This window comes from Saimiri boliviensis, chromosome 17 (assembly GCF_048565385.1).
Source record: "Saimiri boliviensis isolate mSaiBol1 chromosome 17, mSaiBol1.pri, whole genome shotgun sequence".
Lineage (NCBI taxonomy): Eukaryota > Metazoa > Chordata > Mammalia > Primates > Cebidae > Saimiri > Saimiri boliviensis.
Genome location: NC_133465.1, coordinates 23,973,861 through 23,991,013, shown reverse-complemented (window position 1 = coordinate 23,991,013; position 17,153 = coordinate 23,973,861). Strand labels below are relative to the sequence as shown.

General features: G+C 43.3%; 1 protein-coding gene across 2 annotated transcripts in view; it reads left to right on the top strand.

The window, feature by feature from the left end:
* The window catches only part of ZZEF1 (zinc finger ZZ-type and EF-hand domain containing 1), a 139,099-nt gene that overhangs the window by 27,571 nt on the left and 94,375 nt on the right, over nucleotides 1–17,153 (top strand). For both annotated transcript variants that reach the window (XM_074388376.1, XM_010343702.3), the window contains exons 4-9: nucleotides 1,849–2,020; nucleotides 3,663–3,862; nucleotides 6,319–6,529; nucleotides 11,370–11,486; nucleotides 14,223–14,401; nucleotides 16,957–17,055. In XM_074388376.1, the coding sequence (XP_074244477.1) occupies nucleotides 1,849–2,020; nucleotides 3,663–3,862; nucleotides 6,319–6,529; nucleotides 11,370–11,486; nucleotides 14,223–14,401; nucleotides 16,957–17,055 (978 nt within the window). The remainder of the gene's footprint in view (nucleotides 1–1,848; nucleotides 2,021–3,662; nucleotides 3,863–6,318; nucleotides 6,530–11,369; nucleotides 11,487–14,222; nucleotides 14,402–16,956; nucleotides 17,056–17,153) is intronic.

Sequence of the window (17,153 nt, the reverse complement as noted above, 5' to 3'; positions counted from 1 at the left end):
AAAATAAACTTCAGATGATCAAAAAGTTCAACTAAAAATAAAATGCTAAAAATATTGGAAGAAAATAGTTCCACTTTGTAAAATACCAAACAGCCTTTCTTTCTTTTCTTTCCTTCTTTCTTTCTTTCTTTCTTTCTTTCTTTCTTTTTTTTTTTTTTTCCTGAGAGGAAGTCTTGCTCTGATGCCCAGGCTGGAGTGCAGTGGTGCGATCTTGGCTTACTACAGCCTTTGCCTCCTGAGTTCAAGCAGTTCTCCTGCTTCAGCCTCCCAGGTAGCTGGGATTACAGGTGTGTGCCACGATGTCCAGCTAATTTTTGTGTTTTTAGTAGAGACGGGGTTTCACCATGTTGGCCTGGCTGGTCTCGGAACTCCTGACCTCAGGTGATCCTCCTGGCTCGGCCTCCCAAAGTGCTGGGATTATAGGCGTGAGCCACCTTGTCCAGCCGGAACAGCCTTTCTAAGCAATACATGAAACCCAGAATCTGTGAAAGAAAAGATTAATAAATTAGTCTGTATGAAAATTCAACCTTCCTCACAGCAAAAGGTATCATAGGCAGAGTCAAAAACAAATGGCATTCTAGGTAACAAAAATACATTTTGTAACATGTTAAAGACACAATTGACTGACTAAATTTTTTATTAACTCTACCCTTGGGCAATTATGTTACTCTGTGTTCCTCAGTTTCCTTATTTTATTTGTTTAATTTTTTTGAGATGGAGTCTCACTCTGTCTCCCAGGCTGCTGTGCAGTGGTATGATCTTGGTTCACTGTAACCTCCACCTCCCAGGTTCAAGCAATTCTCAAGCTTCAGCCTCAGCTTGGACTACAGGCATGTGCCACCATTCCTGGCTAATTGTTTTATTTTTAGTAGAGATGGGGTTTCACTGTGTTGGCCAGCCTGGTCTTGAACTCCTGACCTGAAGTGATCTGCCTGCCTTGGCCTCCTAAAGTAGGGGAATTACAGTGTGAGCCACTGAGGCCAGCCAGTTTCTTTATTTTTGAAATGAATTAATACATAAAGAATGTATAAAAAGCACATGGCTAGGCATGGTGGCTAATTCCTATAATCCCAGTACACTGAGAGGCCAAAGTAGGAAGATCACTTGAGGCCAGGAATTTGACAGCAGCCTGGGCAACACAGGGGTGACCCCCATCTCTGTAAAAAGAATTTTTAAAAATTAGCCAGGTGTGGTGTCACATGCCTGTATTCCCGGCTACTTGGGGGGCTGAGGCAGGAGGATCAACTTGAGCTTAGGAGATTGAGGCTGCAGTGAGCTGTGATCATATCACTGCACTCCAGCCTGAGCAACAGAGTGAGACCCTCTCAAAAAAATCTCAACAAAAAAGTGCTTGGCTCCTAGTAAACACTCCAATGTTAGCTGTTATGTATATATGTTTATATATGCATTTGATAATGTATAGAAAATATTTGAATTGACCCAGAAGAAAATGGAAGAGGGCAGGACTAGACTGTACTCAGAAGCAAGCAGCTTAAAAAGTGTCACTCATTATTTTAAAATATAAATTCAAACTGTAATTCACCATTTTCTTCTCGGCATAGTCTTGCAAATGTATCAGTGATTAAAGAATCGCACTAATATGAGATGACGGGGTAATCCTTGGCCAGTGGGTTCTTTGGAAGGAGACATGATTTTCACATTAGACAGGTATGTGCATGAAAACCCACTCATGACACTGACTACAAAAGGATCTGGAAGGAGATTGTAAGGGAGATTTGTGTTTCTGGGGCCAAAGTACCAAATGTATTTCTGTTAGATATTTAGAGTGACTCTTTTTTTCCCCTTGCAAAAGAGATGTCATATAATAAACTCTGGTTTCCCCTGCAGAAAGCCCTGGAGATCTGACTAGAAGCCCAGAGATGGATAAACTCAAGTCAGTAGCAAAGTGCTATGCTTATATAGAAACATCCTCCAACTCTGCCGACATTGACAAGATGACCAACGGAGAAACCTCTTCCTACTGGCAGTCAGATGGCAGTGCCTGTTCGCACTGGATTCGGTGGGTGGTGTATCAGACTTTTTAATTTTTTTTAATTTTGGAACGTTTTCTTCTTAACTGCTTTCATTTTTTAAGTGGCTATCTGTGAAGGTGCTTAAAGAATCAAGCAAAAGGAGTCATGTGAAATCATGTAACCTGGATTAGATATTCATAAACAGAAAATTTCCCTGATATTTTTAAGGAGGAAATAACATTTGATTAATTTCAGATTAGTACTGATTTTATATCTTTTTTCACTAGTTTCTCATCACAGAGAACAAGTACTTATATGTGATTGTATGTTGAAATATCCTTTCTCTCCTTTTTGTTTCTTTAAGACAGGATGTCTTTTTGTCACCCAGGCAGGAGTGCAGTGGTGCAGTCATGGCTCACTGTAACCTCGGACTCCTGGGTTCAAGCAGTCTTCCTGCCTCAGTTTCAATAGCTGGGATTTAGGCATGTACCCCCCATGCCTCACTAGTTTCTTTGCACTTTTTTGTAGAAACGGGGTCTCACAGGCCGGGCGCGGTGGCTCATGCCTGTAATCTCAGCACTCTGGGACGCCAAGGTGGGTGGATCACCTGAGGTCAAGAGTTTGAGACCAGCCTGGCCAACATGGTGAAACCCTGTCTCTATTTAAAAAAAAAAGAAAAGAAAAGAAAAAGAAACGGGGCCTCATCACGTTGCCCAGGCTGGGCTCAGACTCCTGGCCTTAATCCTTCTACCTTGACCTCCAAAGTGTTGGAATTACAGGCGCGAGTCCCTGTACCCGGTTCGTTTCTATACTTTTTTTTTTGAAATGTAGTCTTGCTCTGATGCCCAGGCTGAAATGCAGTGCGCGATCTGTGCTCACTGCAACTTCTGCCTCTCAGGTTCAAGTAGTTCTGCCTCAGCCTCCCAATTAGCTGGGATTACAGGTGCCCACCACACACCCAGCTAATATTTATATTTTTAGTAGAGGCAGAGTTTCACCATGTTGGCCAGGCTGGTCTCCAACTCCAGACTTTAGGTGATCCACCCGCCTTAGCCTTCCAAAGTGCTGGGATTACAGGCGTGAGCCACAGCATCCAGCCCATTTCTATACATTTTTGAAATTCACTGTATGCAAGTGAGTTGGTCACTTTAGAAGAAGGAATGGTATGGTCAGGAATCCTAGAGTGGAGCTGATGATAACAAACTGTGGTATTTCTGGAAGTTCGGAAGCTGCTACTGAAATTTTCACCTGTCCCCTCAGAAAACAGGCTAATTCCAGTTGGTAGAAGTAAGTGCCAGAAGTAATTATATTGTTTTCTCCTAGAGGGCACATTTGACCTTTAGACGTTTAATTTATAGATGAGGAAATCTACTCAATTCTTTGTACATGGTTTAAAATTTGCTTTTTGCCAGGTAAAGGGATTTTGTTAGAATGTTCATATTGTTCTTTCCTTCCTGTACAAATAGCTTAAAAGGAATCATAAGATTAATCTGGAACCGAAACGTCTTTTAGAGATGTAGGAAGGTCATAAGGACTTTGAAACTCCTAGCCAGCATTTCAAGTTAGTTGCTGTTGGGAGAATCAACCTTTGGGTGTATCACATGTAGGATCTTTGAGATGAGACTTCTGGATCCTGTCAGTTCTTGGTTCACATAAACATTTCTGGTTTCGGCTCTCTGTGTTTTCTAGTTTAAAAATGAAGCCGGATGTTGTGCTTAGGCACCTGTCCATTGCAGTGGCTGCCACTGACCAGAGCTACATGCCACAGCAGGTGACGGTGGCTGTGGGGAGGAGTGCCAGCGATCTTCAGGAAGTCCGAGATGTGCACATCCCCAGCAATGTCACCGGCTATGTGACGCTGCTGGAAAATGCCAACATCAGTCAGCTCTGTAAGTTCAACAGAACTGAGGGGATGGGAAGAGGCAAGGAAGTAATATTTTCTAGCAGAAGGCCCTTTGAAGTGGAGAGGCTGTTAGTTTTTGAGATTTGATTCGCTTCTTAGGACGTACACTAAAGTGGTTATTATTTCATCCATTAAGTGTTGTAGAAATTACAGATTCGCGGCCGGGCATGCTGGCCCACGGCTGTCATCCCAGCACTTCGGGAAGCCGAGGCAGGCGGATCACTTCAGGTCAGGAGTTCAAAACCAGCCTGGCCAACATGGTGAAACCACGTCTCTACTAAAAGTACAAGAATTAGCCAGGCATGGCAGTATATACCTATAATTCCAGCCACTTGGGGGTGCTGAGGCAGGAGAATCACTTGAACCTGGGAGGCCGAGGCTGCAGTGAGCCAAGATTGCACCACTGCATTCCAGCCTGGATGACAGAGCAAGACTCTACCTCAAAAAAAAAAAAAAAGGAAAGAAAGAAAGAAAGAAAGATTATAATTATAGAAGAGCAGTGAAATAGCTTTTTTCATTAAAATATTTTATTCCCATTTTTTAAAATTAAAGGTCCAAAATGATCCTCTTTGACTCAATATTCCCATTTTCTTATCAGAAAATTAGAAAAATATAAACAAAAATACTCAACTTATACTACCCAGGGAGTGTTACTGTGACTGCCTTGTTGTGAATCCTTGCAGACCTTTCCTTGTGTTTGTGTATTTGTGTAAGTGTGTGCATGGTTTACATGCACACACACACGCAGACATATTTACACACCTTTTATCCTAAAAAAGAGTTTTATGTATCTGTTCACATATATCTATACATATCTTTTTACAAAAATGTTAATAGTCTGTGCCTGTTCTCTAATTTTTTAGAATGTGTTATATTCATGAGCACCCTTATTTAGTGTTGTAAAAATATGCGGTAATTAGCTGGGCGCACTTTCTCGCACCTGTAATCCCAGGACTTTGGGAGGTTGAGGAGGGCGGATTGCCTGAGCTCAGGAGTTTCCGAACAACCTGGGCAACATGGTGAAACCCCATCTCTGCTAAAGTACAAAAAATTAGCCAGGCATGGCGGTGTGCACCTGTAGTCCCAGCTACTCGGGAAGCTGAGGCAAGAGAATTGCTTGAACCTGGGAGGCGGAGTTGCAGTAAGCCAAGATCATGCCACTGTACTCCAGCCTGGGTGACAGAGTGAGAGCAAGCCTTTGTCTCAAAAAAGCAAAACAAAACAAAACAAAACTGCTGTAATTGGCCAGATATAGCGGCTCACACTTGTAATCTCAACCTTAAAAAAAAAAAAGCCATAATTTGAACCCACCCCTTATTCTTGGACATTTAGGTTGTTTCCAATTTTATACCATTATAACCTTGCTTTACACATAGCATTTTGGAAATAATCACAAGTCTGTGATTTCTTTCCAGGCTTATTTCATTTAGGGAACCAGAATGCTTCATGTTTTATCTCATTTCTTCTAATGCTTTCCTGGGCCAAAAGAAGTATCTTTGCTCAAAGGAACTGAGGCCTAGGGAGGAAGAGTCTTTGTGTCTCACCCCTAGGCAAATAAGTAGTTAAGTTTGTGGATTAGATGCTTCCTGTCTTATATTGTGATCTTTTCTCTAAGTTGTGTCCTTTTTAACTTCTTACCTTTTCTCCTCCGACCCAAATAAGAAATTGTGACATCTCTTAAAACCGAGTCATGTCTATATCATCTATTTGGATTTGATTATTAAAAATAAATTCTCGGCCGGGTGCGGTGGCTCAAGCCTGTAATCCCAGCACTTTGGGAGGCCGAGGCGGGTGGATCACAAGGTCAAGAGATCAAGACCATCCTGGTCAACATGGTGAAACCCCGTCTCTACTAAAGGTGCAAAAAATTAGCTGGACGTGGTGGCACGTGCCTGTAACCCAGCTACTCCGGAGGCTGAGGCAGGAGAATTGCCTGAACCCAGGAAGCGGAGGTTGTGGTGAGCCGAGATCGTGCCATTGCACTCCAGCCTGGGTAACGAGAGCGAAACTCCATCTCAAAAAAAAAAAAAAATTCTCACAGTTGCTTATAAGCCATCTACTGTTCTGTAATTTAATCCAAATTTCAGAACCCTAGAAAGAATTCTAGAAATGTTTTTACCATGTATTCAGTCAGGCTTGTTTTAAAGTATTCTTTGTGTAATTTTCAAGACTCCTAAATTCCTAAGAAGTTTTGTTGTAAAGACTTAAGCCACCCTTAATTTTACACATTATTCTTATGATTTCTTAGATTTGCCAATAATCTTTGCCAAATTTATTATATACTAGTTCCATTGCACGTGCTATTTATTTCTGTCATCAAAATACATCTTCAGCATTTTCTTTTCAAAATGTCTGTTACTATTTTGCTATTAGTTGGGAGCCTAGCATTTGCCTAACTAAAGAAGTTAATCCAATACTGAATTTTTTGTTTGTGCTCAACAGATGTCCAGATTAACATAAAGCGTTGTCTTAGCGATGGCTGCGACACTAGAATTCATGGTCTCAGGGCTGTTGGCTTTCAGAGAGTTAAGAAGTCTGGGGTCTCAGTCTCAGATGCTTCTGCAATATGGTATTGGTCTCTGCTGACATCTCTGGTGACGGCTTCTATGGAGACAAATCCCGCCTTTGTCCAGACAGTGCTGCACAATACTCAGTAAGTCATTCTCTCTGTTTTCCAGCCCCTCAACATGGCATGCTGTCATTCTCCCCTCATCCTTTAGGGCTTATCACTGAGCAGCCTTCCATCATTGACCATTGTGGCTCAGTCAGCTCGGCCTCAGGCGCCCTAGTGTTTCCTGTTCGTGCCTCTCGGCTCCTCACTGCTTCTCTCTTTGATTGACGTTCTCACTTTGCAGACTAAAAAAGTGCCCATTCCACCTTCCTGCTCCTCCTCATACAGTTCTACAGTGTTCTTCTTCCGCTCTCTAAGTGGGCCAGTCTTGTGAGAAGGTCATTTATGCTGTCCCTCTTCCTTGTCCATTGGGAAATAATTGCCCATGTTTATATAGGATTCGATGTTGGATAAAAAACTTTCAGATACTATCTATTATATTACCTACTGACACTGAAATGTACCTGTGAAAATTACCATTTTATAGATGCAGATGTTGTGACCTTTCCTAAAGTCACATGACCAGGCAATAATGGATGAGTTTGAATCTTGGTCTTTGGATATCCAAGTTGAGGGCTCTCTCTGCTAGTGAGTGAAATCTTTTCAGGGGTACTAAAATAATTTATTTTGAAATGTAGAATACTTCTGAAATTTTTCTTTTATAAAATGATGTAGAGGCCAGGCATGGTGGTTCATACCTGTAATCTCTGTACTTTGGGAAGCCGAGATAGGCAGATCACTTGAGGCTAGGAGTTCAAGACCAGCCTGGCCAACATGGTGAAAACCCATCTGTTAAAAGATACAAAAATTAGCGGGACATGATGGCACTCACCTGTAATCCCAGCTACTTGAGAGGCTGAGGCATGATGAGAATCACTTGAAGCCAAGAGGTGGAGGTTGCAGTAAGCCGAGATTGCACCGTTGCATTCCAGCCTGGGTGACAGAACTGTCTCTCAAAGACTCTGTCTCAAAAAAAAAAAAAAAAAATTAGGGCAAAAAGACCAAGTACTAACATCTAAGACACATACAACCAGGTATAGCAGCACTGAAATACTAGTATTGTGCCGTGCAGATTCAGTAACTGATAATAGGCACCTACAGTGTAGGCTGTGAGAGTATCAGCCAAAAAGAGATTGCTAGTATTTTGCTCTCTAGACATCTTTTGAGATTTGTTAGCACTATTGAGTAAAACTGTTTAGCAAATAACATGGCTGCAATGCTAGTTCTGAAGGGTAATAGTTGCCCATACCTCATTCTTTCTTCCTCTTTTAACATGGTTAATTTCTCACTAAATTATTTCATGCTTAGAGAAACATTGCAAGTATACATTTAACAAAGAATTTTTATTTCTTCCTCAGTCATTTGAGAGTAATTTGCCAGCCTGCACCCCATGTCCCTGCATGCTTTAGTGTGTTTTATCTATAAACAAGAACATTCACTGACAACCATCGAAATCAGGAAATCAACCTTGGTGTCGGTTGCTACCATCTTCAGACTCCCTTTAAGTTTTGCAGGTTGTCCCAGTCACACCCCTTACAGCCAAAGTATCCAACGAAATACTCTGCATTTCACTGTCATATCTCTTTAGTGTCCTTCATTCTGGAACAATTCCTTAGTATTTCCTTGACTTTCATGACCCTGATACTTTTGAAAATGACAGATCAGTTATTTTGAAGAGTGTCCTTCAGTTCTGGTTTATTTGATGTTTCATTGTGATCAGATTTAGGTTTTGTATGTATCTCTAGCAGGAATATCCTAGATGTGATGCTTTGCTCTCATTGCATCCCATCGGGTGGCACCCAGCTTCAGATCATCCGAATTCTAGTGCAGTCATGTCAACCTTGATCACTTGATTAACATGGTTTTTGCCAGACTTTTCCATTGTGAAATAATTATTTTTCACTTCGTAATTAATAAATGCATTGAAGGAGGTACTTTGAGACTATGTAAATATCTCATTCCTCATCAAAGCTTTGTATTAGTGGATTCCTATTTTATATGTAGATTATAATCAGCCACAGTTTTGGTGCTTATATTATCCTGGAGTTGGCTGGTGGCAAACCCTTCAGTCTGGCTTGTGTGTTCTTTTGACATGTCTCATTCTTGGAATACTTCCATACGTTCTGACACAGAATATTCCAGGCTTATCTTGAATGTTCCCGGCATTAGTCCTGGAATCAGCCATTTTTCCGAATCAGGGGCTCTTTAGGTGGAGACCCACCTGCCTCGACCTCCCAAAGTGCTGAGATTATAGGCGTGGGCCACCATGCCCAGCCTATTTGTGTATTTGTGAGTCCCTTCTCTGATTTTAAGAAACTTGCTTCCCATCATACTTGATATATTTCCGTACTTAGGCAGTCCACCTCTAGCAACCAGTGTCCCATTGCCCTTGCCCTTGCGTGGACACCCTCCCTGTCCCATTCCTGCTCCAGCATCTTTTGCAGGGCTACTGCTGTGGCTACCCTTGCATCCATGCCTTTCTTATCTTTCCTGAGTACTGTACCCTGTGCCAGGCCACCCTTCTTGCCCCACTTGGTGCTTGCATTGCATGCCAGGCTGTACCTTTGTGAAGATAACTTTCTCATCCGGCTGAGGCTCTGAAACCTCACTGTAGGCCACCATGACTCCTCCCCTTTCTCCCCAACACATACAAATCCCTGTGTTGCACAGCCCCATCTTATGGACTGGATTTCAGGAAAAGGAAGAGGTTTCTACATTATTTTTTGGTAGATGTGCCAAGTGGTTAAAGAATGGACACTTTTTTTTTTGAGACAGAGTCTCACTCTGTCACCCAGGCTGGAGTGCAGTGGAGTGATCTTGGCTCACTGCAACCTCTGCCTCCCAGGTTAAAGTGATTCTTCTGCCTCAGCCTCCCAAGTAGCTGGGACTACATGTGCACGCCACCACACTGGCTAATTTTTTTTTTTTTGAGACAGAGTTTCACTCTTGTTACCCAGGCTGGAGTGCAATGGTGCAATCTTGGCTCACCGCAACCTCCGCCTCCTGGGTTCAGGCAATTCTCCTGCCTCAGCCTCCTGAGTAGCTGGGATCACAGGCACGGGCCACCCTGCCCAGCTAATTTTTTGCATTTTTAGTAGAGATGGGGTTTCACCATGTTGACCAGGATGGTCTCGATCTCTTGACCTCGTGATCCACCCGCCTCGGCCTCCCAAAGTGCTGGGATTACAGGCTTGAGCCACTGCGCCTGGCCTTTAATTTTTGTATTTTTAGTAGAGATGGCGTTTTACCATATTGGCCGGGCTGGTCTTGAACTCTGACCTCGTGATCTGCCCACCTCGGCCTCCCAAAGTGCTGAGATACAGGTGTGAGCCACCATGCCCGGCTGGAAGAATGGACATATTTTAAAGTTTATGATCCTGATCAGTTTTATTAGTTTATCTGCAATGATATTTTCATGCACTCCTGCCTTTTTAAGATCAGTGATCTAAATCTATTTTAAAATTAAAGATTTATTGGAAAAAATATCAATGAGAAAAAATAGGTAAGGAAAGAATATTTTGGGACAGAAGTGTTTGCCTGTGGCAGGGGAAATAAATTCAGGAAATGATTGCATGCTACTTGTGTGCATTAGACCTCACTGAGCAGCTGCATCTACATGTAGCTGCCATGTGTGTGCAACCCAAAAATGACTCATTATGTAGACAGGAACAGAAACTAGGGCAGAGTATGAGCGGACACTGTGTTAGTTTTGCTGTATTGTCTCCATTTTAAAATGTAGAAATGAAATTGTTTCAGGGTTTTTCGTTACCATTATCATGAAGCAACTGTGAGTTGTAGAATTTTGAGTTATTTTGATACATTCACAGAATACCGTGAAATTGTCATGGCACACTCACTTACCTACACAGTTGCTGGCACACAGTAGGACTCAGAAATCATGTGTTGCATACATTTTTGATGACTGCTAATCTAGAGGAGATAAAGCTATTGGGGGATTCAGAGAGATAAACGTAAGCAAAGACAAGAAAATAGAAACATTGAAACAGACGTTAAGGCGGAAAGGCCAAGAAACATGCAGGAGTGGAGACGGTGGCATGCTGATCTGTCAGGAGAAAACGAAATTCGTGATCCATCTTTAGATACGTAGATCTCATAGATCTTACGATTGCAGGTAGAAAATGTTCTTTTCTTTTTTTTCCCTATTGCTGCTAAACAAATTATAAAATAAATTTTCTACAGATCCACAAGTTGCTCTGCCTCTTGGGTCAGTTTTTTTTAACAATACTTAACGTCAAGGCTGGATTCCAGAGAGTTGAATAAGCTTTATTCAACAGAGGGAAGCAGAACTTCCAAAAAGAAAGAAAACCAGAAAGATAGATAAAGAGAGAGAGAGGGTGTAAAGAGAGAGAGAGGGAGAGAAAGAGAAAGAGAAAGACAAAACCCTATTAGACTACTTAGCACTGTGACTCTGGTTAAAAAGGGCTACTTCAGGCTGGGTGCGGTGGCTCATGCCTGTAATTCACCACTTTGGGAGGCTGAGGCGGGTGGATCACGAGGCCAGGAGTTTAAGACCAGCCTAGCCAAGATGATGAAACCCTATCTCTGCTGAAAATACAAAATAATTAGCTGGGCATGGTGGCGAGCGCCTGTAATCCCAGCTACTTGGGAGGCTGAGGCAGGAGAATTGCTTGAACCCAGGAGGTGGAGATTGCAGTGAGCCGAGATCGCACCATTGCACTCCAGCCTGGATAACAGAGCAAGACGCCGTCTCAAATAAAAAAGGAGGCCTAGTTTATATCGTGTGCCAGCTTCTCTTTGGGAACACTGTCTGTTTATCAGAGATTAGTCAAAACAAGCTTGTAACTGCTTATTTCCTGTCTATTATTCTGGTTTTGTCTGATTTTACATTTTGCTCTTCCAGGAAGGCACTGCAGCACATGCCTCCACTTTCTCTCTCACCAGGATCTGCAGATTTCTCAACCTTCCTGTCACCTAATGTGCTGGAAGAAGTGGACAGTTTCCTCATAAGGATTACTAGGTAAAAGCAAGGTTGATGAGGGTAAACTGTGAGGAATGGAGGGCATATGTGCTTGTTAAGTCTTTAAAAAATAAATGTTGACTGGCTGCTCTGAAAAGCCATCTTTGCATTGTTCCTCGTCCGGCTCCTTGCTCACCGCAGCCACCTCAGCCAGGCCCTTGGCCGCCGCGGACTCCGGCAGCTTTATTGCCAGAGTCCCCAACTCTCGCCTTCTTTTTAATCCTGTGCATTGATCACCGGCGCGCCCCACCATGTCAGACGCAGCCGTAGACACCAGCTCCAAAATCACCACCAAGGACTTGAAGGAGAAGAAGGAAGTTGTGGAAGAGGCGGAAAATGGAAGAGACGCCCCTGCTAACGGGAATGCGAATGAGGAAAATGGGGAGCGGGAGCCTGACAATGAGGTAGATGAAGAGGAAGGTGGGGAGGCAGAGGAGGAGGAGGAAGAAGGTGATGGTGAGGAGGAGGATGGAGATGAAGATGGGGGGCTGAGTCTGCTACGGGCAAGCGGGCAGCTGCCGATGATGAAGACGACGATGTGGATGCCGAGAAGCAGAAGACCGACGACGATGACTACGCAGCAAAAAAGGAAAACTTAAACCAAAAAAAAAAAAGCTGCCGTGACCTCTTCACCCTGACTTCCCATCTCAGAATCTAAACGTGGTCGCCTTCAAGTAGAGAGGCCCGCCCACCACGGGCAGCGCCACCCGCAGATGACCCGATGCGCTCTCCACTACCCAACCCAAACCATGAGAATGTGCAGCAGAGGAGGAAGAAAGAACCAAAGCTTCCAGGGCCCTGCTTTTTTTCTTAAAAGTACTTGAAAACAGAAATCAGTTTGTATTTTTTAATTTACATTTTTTTTTTTTAGACGGAGTTTCGCTCTCGTTACCCAGGCTGGAGTGCAATGGCACGATCTCGGCTCACCGCAACCTCCGCCTCCTGGGTTCAGGCAATTCTCCTGCCTCAGCCTCCTGAGTAGCTGGGATTACAGGCATGCACCACCATGCCCGGCTAGTTTTTTGCACCTTTAGTAGAGACGGGGTTTCACCATGTTGACCAGGATGGTCTCGATCTCTCGACCTCGTGATCCACCCGCCTCGGCCTCCCAAAGTGCTGGGATTACAGGCTTGAGCCACCGCGCCCGGCCAGGGTCAGCCATTTGTAATGATCTCAGATGACCAAACCAGCCTTCGGAGCGTTTTGTGTCCTACTTCTGACTTTACTTGTGCTATGACCATTTCATTATAATCTCAAAGGAGAAAAAAACCTTGCAAAGAAAAGTGAAAACGGCAACAGAAAAACAATCGTATTCCGAGCATTCCAGTACCTTTTTTGTGTATGTACTTAGCTGTACTGTAGTTGGTTTGGATGAGATGGTTGAAAAGGCCAAAGATGAAAATGTTTCCTTTTTTTCCTTTTTTGTCTGTGAAGTTGCTGTTTATTTATTTATTTTTTTTGGCCTGTTTGATGCGTATGTGAAACAGTATTGTCCAACAATAAACAGGAATTTCATTTTGCCGAGTCTCTCTCTTTTTTTTTTTTTTTTTTTTTTTTTTGGAGACAGAGTCTCATTCTGTCGCCAGGCACTAGGCTGGAGTGCAGTGGCACAATCTTGGCTCACTGCAACCTCCACCTCCTGGGTTCAAGCAATTCTCCTGCCTCAGCCTCCCGAATAGCTGAGACTACAGGTGCACGCCACCATGTCCAGCTAATTTTTGTATTTTTAGTAGAGACAGGGTTTCACCATGTTGGCCAGGATGGTCTCGATCTCTTGACCTTGTGATCCGCCCGCCTCGGCCTCCCAAAATGCTGGGATTACAGGCTTGAGCCACCACGCCCGGCCTTTGCCGAGTTTTTCTAATGACAATAACAAATATATATATATATATGTTAATCTTTTAAAGATCGCCACTAAAAATGGTTGCTTTTTCTCTAAAGAGAAAGTGACATAATAGTTTGCTCATCCAAAGTCTGTTATTTAGCAGTATGACCTGACCTAAAGAATTGGGGCCGGGGGTGGTGTTGCAGGGCCCAGGGGGAGTAGTCCTTTGATTCTGACAGGACAGATGTCTCAAAGTCCAAGTGGCATAGTCTCGCATTTTACTGCTGTGTCTAGCCTGTGGTCCTCACTCAGAACCTGCTGACCTTTACACACAGGTCCAGGGAGCCTGGTTACCTACAGAACTGAGAAAGGGTGCCTGGATAGCTTGATAGTAGGGACCAGTTTGTGTGGGGACACTTCTACCTCAGTGAGCCCTGAGGACATTGCTGTATTAGACGACAAACCAGTCCCTGAGCCGTCTAGACAATTTTTAACGTTTCAGTGTAATATGTTGAAATGAAAAGGCAGAGAAGTGTGATTCAGAGTAGATCTAAAATAAATTTTTGGTGCTTCAGACATAAACCCTCAGCTCTCTGGCCAAACCAACTCATTACCCACAGCTTCTTAACAGCAGAGGCTTATAGTAGCTCATTTATTTTTTGCTTATTAGTATTATGTAATATTTAAAGATTAAAAGTTACAGAAGTAAGGCTTTCACTCCCTGGTTCTCTGGATTGATTTAATTTTTCCTTAGGTTATCTTAAGGATTTTGAAAAATATTTCTGATAAACCTGTAGAAGGCATATGGCAGGTTAATGTTACTTGTGGTGATCACTTTTTACATGGGGTTTGAGCTACCTGGATTTTTTCATGTTGTTAAGAAGTGAAACATTGTTGCTGCTTCTTTATAGCTGCTGTTCTACCCCAGAGGTAGAACTGACTCTTCTGGCTTTTGCACTCGCAAGAGGAAGTGTTGCCAAAGTGATGAGCTCTCTGTGCACCATCACTGACCATCTGGACACACAATACGATGCCTCATCCCTCCTCTTGTCCATGGCTTCAGTCAGACAGAACCTGCTCCTCAAATACGGTAAATATGGTAAAACATGGGGGTGACGGAAGTGCCAACAGTAGACACATCGTAAAGCCGTTCTTCACCATGTGACCTCCTGGTATCTTCTCATCTCCTTGGGTTGTTGTAGTTATACCATGATTCCTGGATGAACATATCCTCTGAGTATTGGACCTTACTAGGATCGGCAGGGAGGAGGGGCATTTGGGTTCATTTATGTTATGACAGTATCACCAGAAGAGGGCGCTTGAGTGTCCACAGGGCTGTACTCCACCGTCTGCTTGCAAAATTATTCGGGTCTGGTGGCCATTTGAACACAGCCATCTTTGGTGAAGTACCAAAGTATCTCATTGTGTAGGCCAGCAGGGTTGGAGTAGTTCTTACCTGTCAGAGGGAGAAAGGTGGCCATGCTAGGGTGCAAAGGGATCTTTGTCTTAGATGCATCCCTCTGCACTCCCATCATAGCTGCTTGGAAGGATTTGCACACATGTCTGCCACTGCTTTCCCCTCCTGGGCCTAGCAGTAATTCATATGAGCACTTTTCTGCTAAGCCAGAATGGGGCCTTGTAATCCTCCTCCACACAGGAGCCCATAAAGTTACTCCGAGAGGACTGTAGTGCAACACTTCCTCCTGCAAGCACAACCTTCCTGGACTCCACAATGTATGGTATTAGGTCTCATCTTTGTACAATATTACTGTGATATTTCTGCCTTTTTTTTTTTTTTTTTTTTTTTGAGAGAGTCTTGCACCATTGCACAGACCAGAGTGCAGTGGCATGATCACAGCTCACTGCAGCCTTGACTTCCCAGGTTCCAGCGATTCTCCTGCATCATTCTCCCAAGTACTTGGACTACAGGTGCATGCCACCATAGCTGGTTAATTTTTTTTTTGTTTTTTTGTTTGTTTGTTTGTTTGTTTTTTGAGACGGAGTTTCACTCTTGTTACCCAGGCTGGAGTGCAATGGCGCGATCTTGGCTCACCGCAACCTCTGCCTCCTGGGTTCAGGCAATTCTCCTGCCTCAGCCTCCTGAGTAGCTGGGATTACAGGCATGCGCCACCATGCCCAGCTAATTTTTTGTATTTTTAGTAGAGACGGGGTTTCACCATGTAGTCTCGATCTCTTGACCTTGTGATCCACCCGCCTTGGCCTCCCTGAGTGCTGGGATTACAGGCTTGAGCCACCTCGCCCGGCCATAGCTGATTAATTTTTAACATTTTTTTGTAGAGATGGGGTCTCATTATGTTGCCCAGGCTGGTCTTGAACTCCTAGGCTGAAGCAATCCTCCCACCGTGGCCTCTTAAAATGCTGGGACTACAGGTGTGAGCCACCACACCTGGCCTCTGCCATGACGTTTGTACCATTGTCTTAATATGAATGACTTAATGACTTAAGTTTTTATTTTTGTTTGTTTGTTTGAGACAGGGTCCCACTCTGTCACCCAGGTTGGATTGCAGTCGCATAATCTCAGCCCACTGCAACCTCCACCTTCCAGGTTCAAGTGATCCTCTCGCCTCGGCCTCCTGAGTAGCTGGGACTATAGGCATATGCCACCACGCCTAGCTAATTAAAAAAAAAAAAATTTGTGGAAATGAGCCCTCCATGTGTTGGCTAGGGTGCTCTCAAACTCCTGGACTCAAGCAGTTCTCCCACCTCAGCCTCCCAAAATGCTGGGATTATAGGCATGAGCCACAATGCCCAGCCTGTTTAATTTTTTTTCTTTTGCCTCTTTAAATTTTAAAGTTAGACAATTAATGTCCTGTAAATCTAGTTTCTCCCCTAAATTTTGAAAGATCTTTTTTTTGGGTGGTGGGGGCTGGTGCTAGTGAACAGTCCAGAGCAGGCATGGCTGGATGGGAGGGATAGCAGGTAGTGTCTGGAAGCTGAATGGAATTCAGATGAATGGTTATTCAGGCAAGGAGCAGTGGATGATAGGAAGGTATGTCTAGGGGTCATGTTCTAGTTCTAGGTCATATCAGAGGTGAACGGGTATTCATTATATTACTAAAACAAAAGGAAAACATTTTCAGATCATCATAGCAAAAGATGATTTATATATATATAAACAGATGTAATTTTTTGCCAAAGCCAAGTGTTCTGAAAAAGTTTTTTCTAATTCTTCAAATAGAAATTTTGCTTGAAGAGATGATTTAAATAAACAAGACATATATATATATATATATATATATATATATACATACACACACATATGCAATTGCAACAAAGTTAATTATTGACTCCAAAACAGTATTTTAGGAATGCTCCCCGCCCCAATGTGTTTAATCTGTGTTATCAACCTGTATCTTGTGATGTCCTTTTTCCAGAACAATGGCTGTTTTAGAAAGCTGTCCTTGGAATCTCTCAGGGACATAAGCTGTACTTTGTCTCTTTCAGGAAAGCACAGAGGGTGAGCGTCAGCTTTTGTCTAATATGACTGCTCTGTTTCAGCTTTTACACAGGGAGATTTTTAGTTAGCAGTCCTGGTAGCCACAGGACTATTTCCACAGATAGGCCTGCTAGTTTTCAGTTCTTCACGTGTTCGCTTAAGGCTCGCTCTTTCTTTTCTTTGATCAGGTAAACCTCTCCAGTTGACTCTTCAGGCATGTGATGTCAAAGGAAAAGAAGAGAAGTCTGGACCTGAAAACCTCCTTGTTGAGCCGTGGACTAGGGATGGTGAGTGGGGGGGTCTGTTTCGAGTGAGCTCGGTAGACAGTAGTCAGCTGTGTGAAAGCACACTGGGCTTTGAAATGTTCGAGGTGTACAGTCTTCAA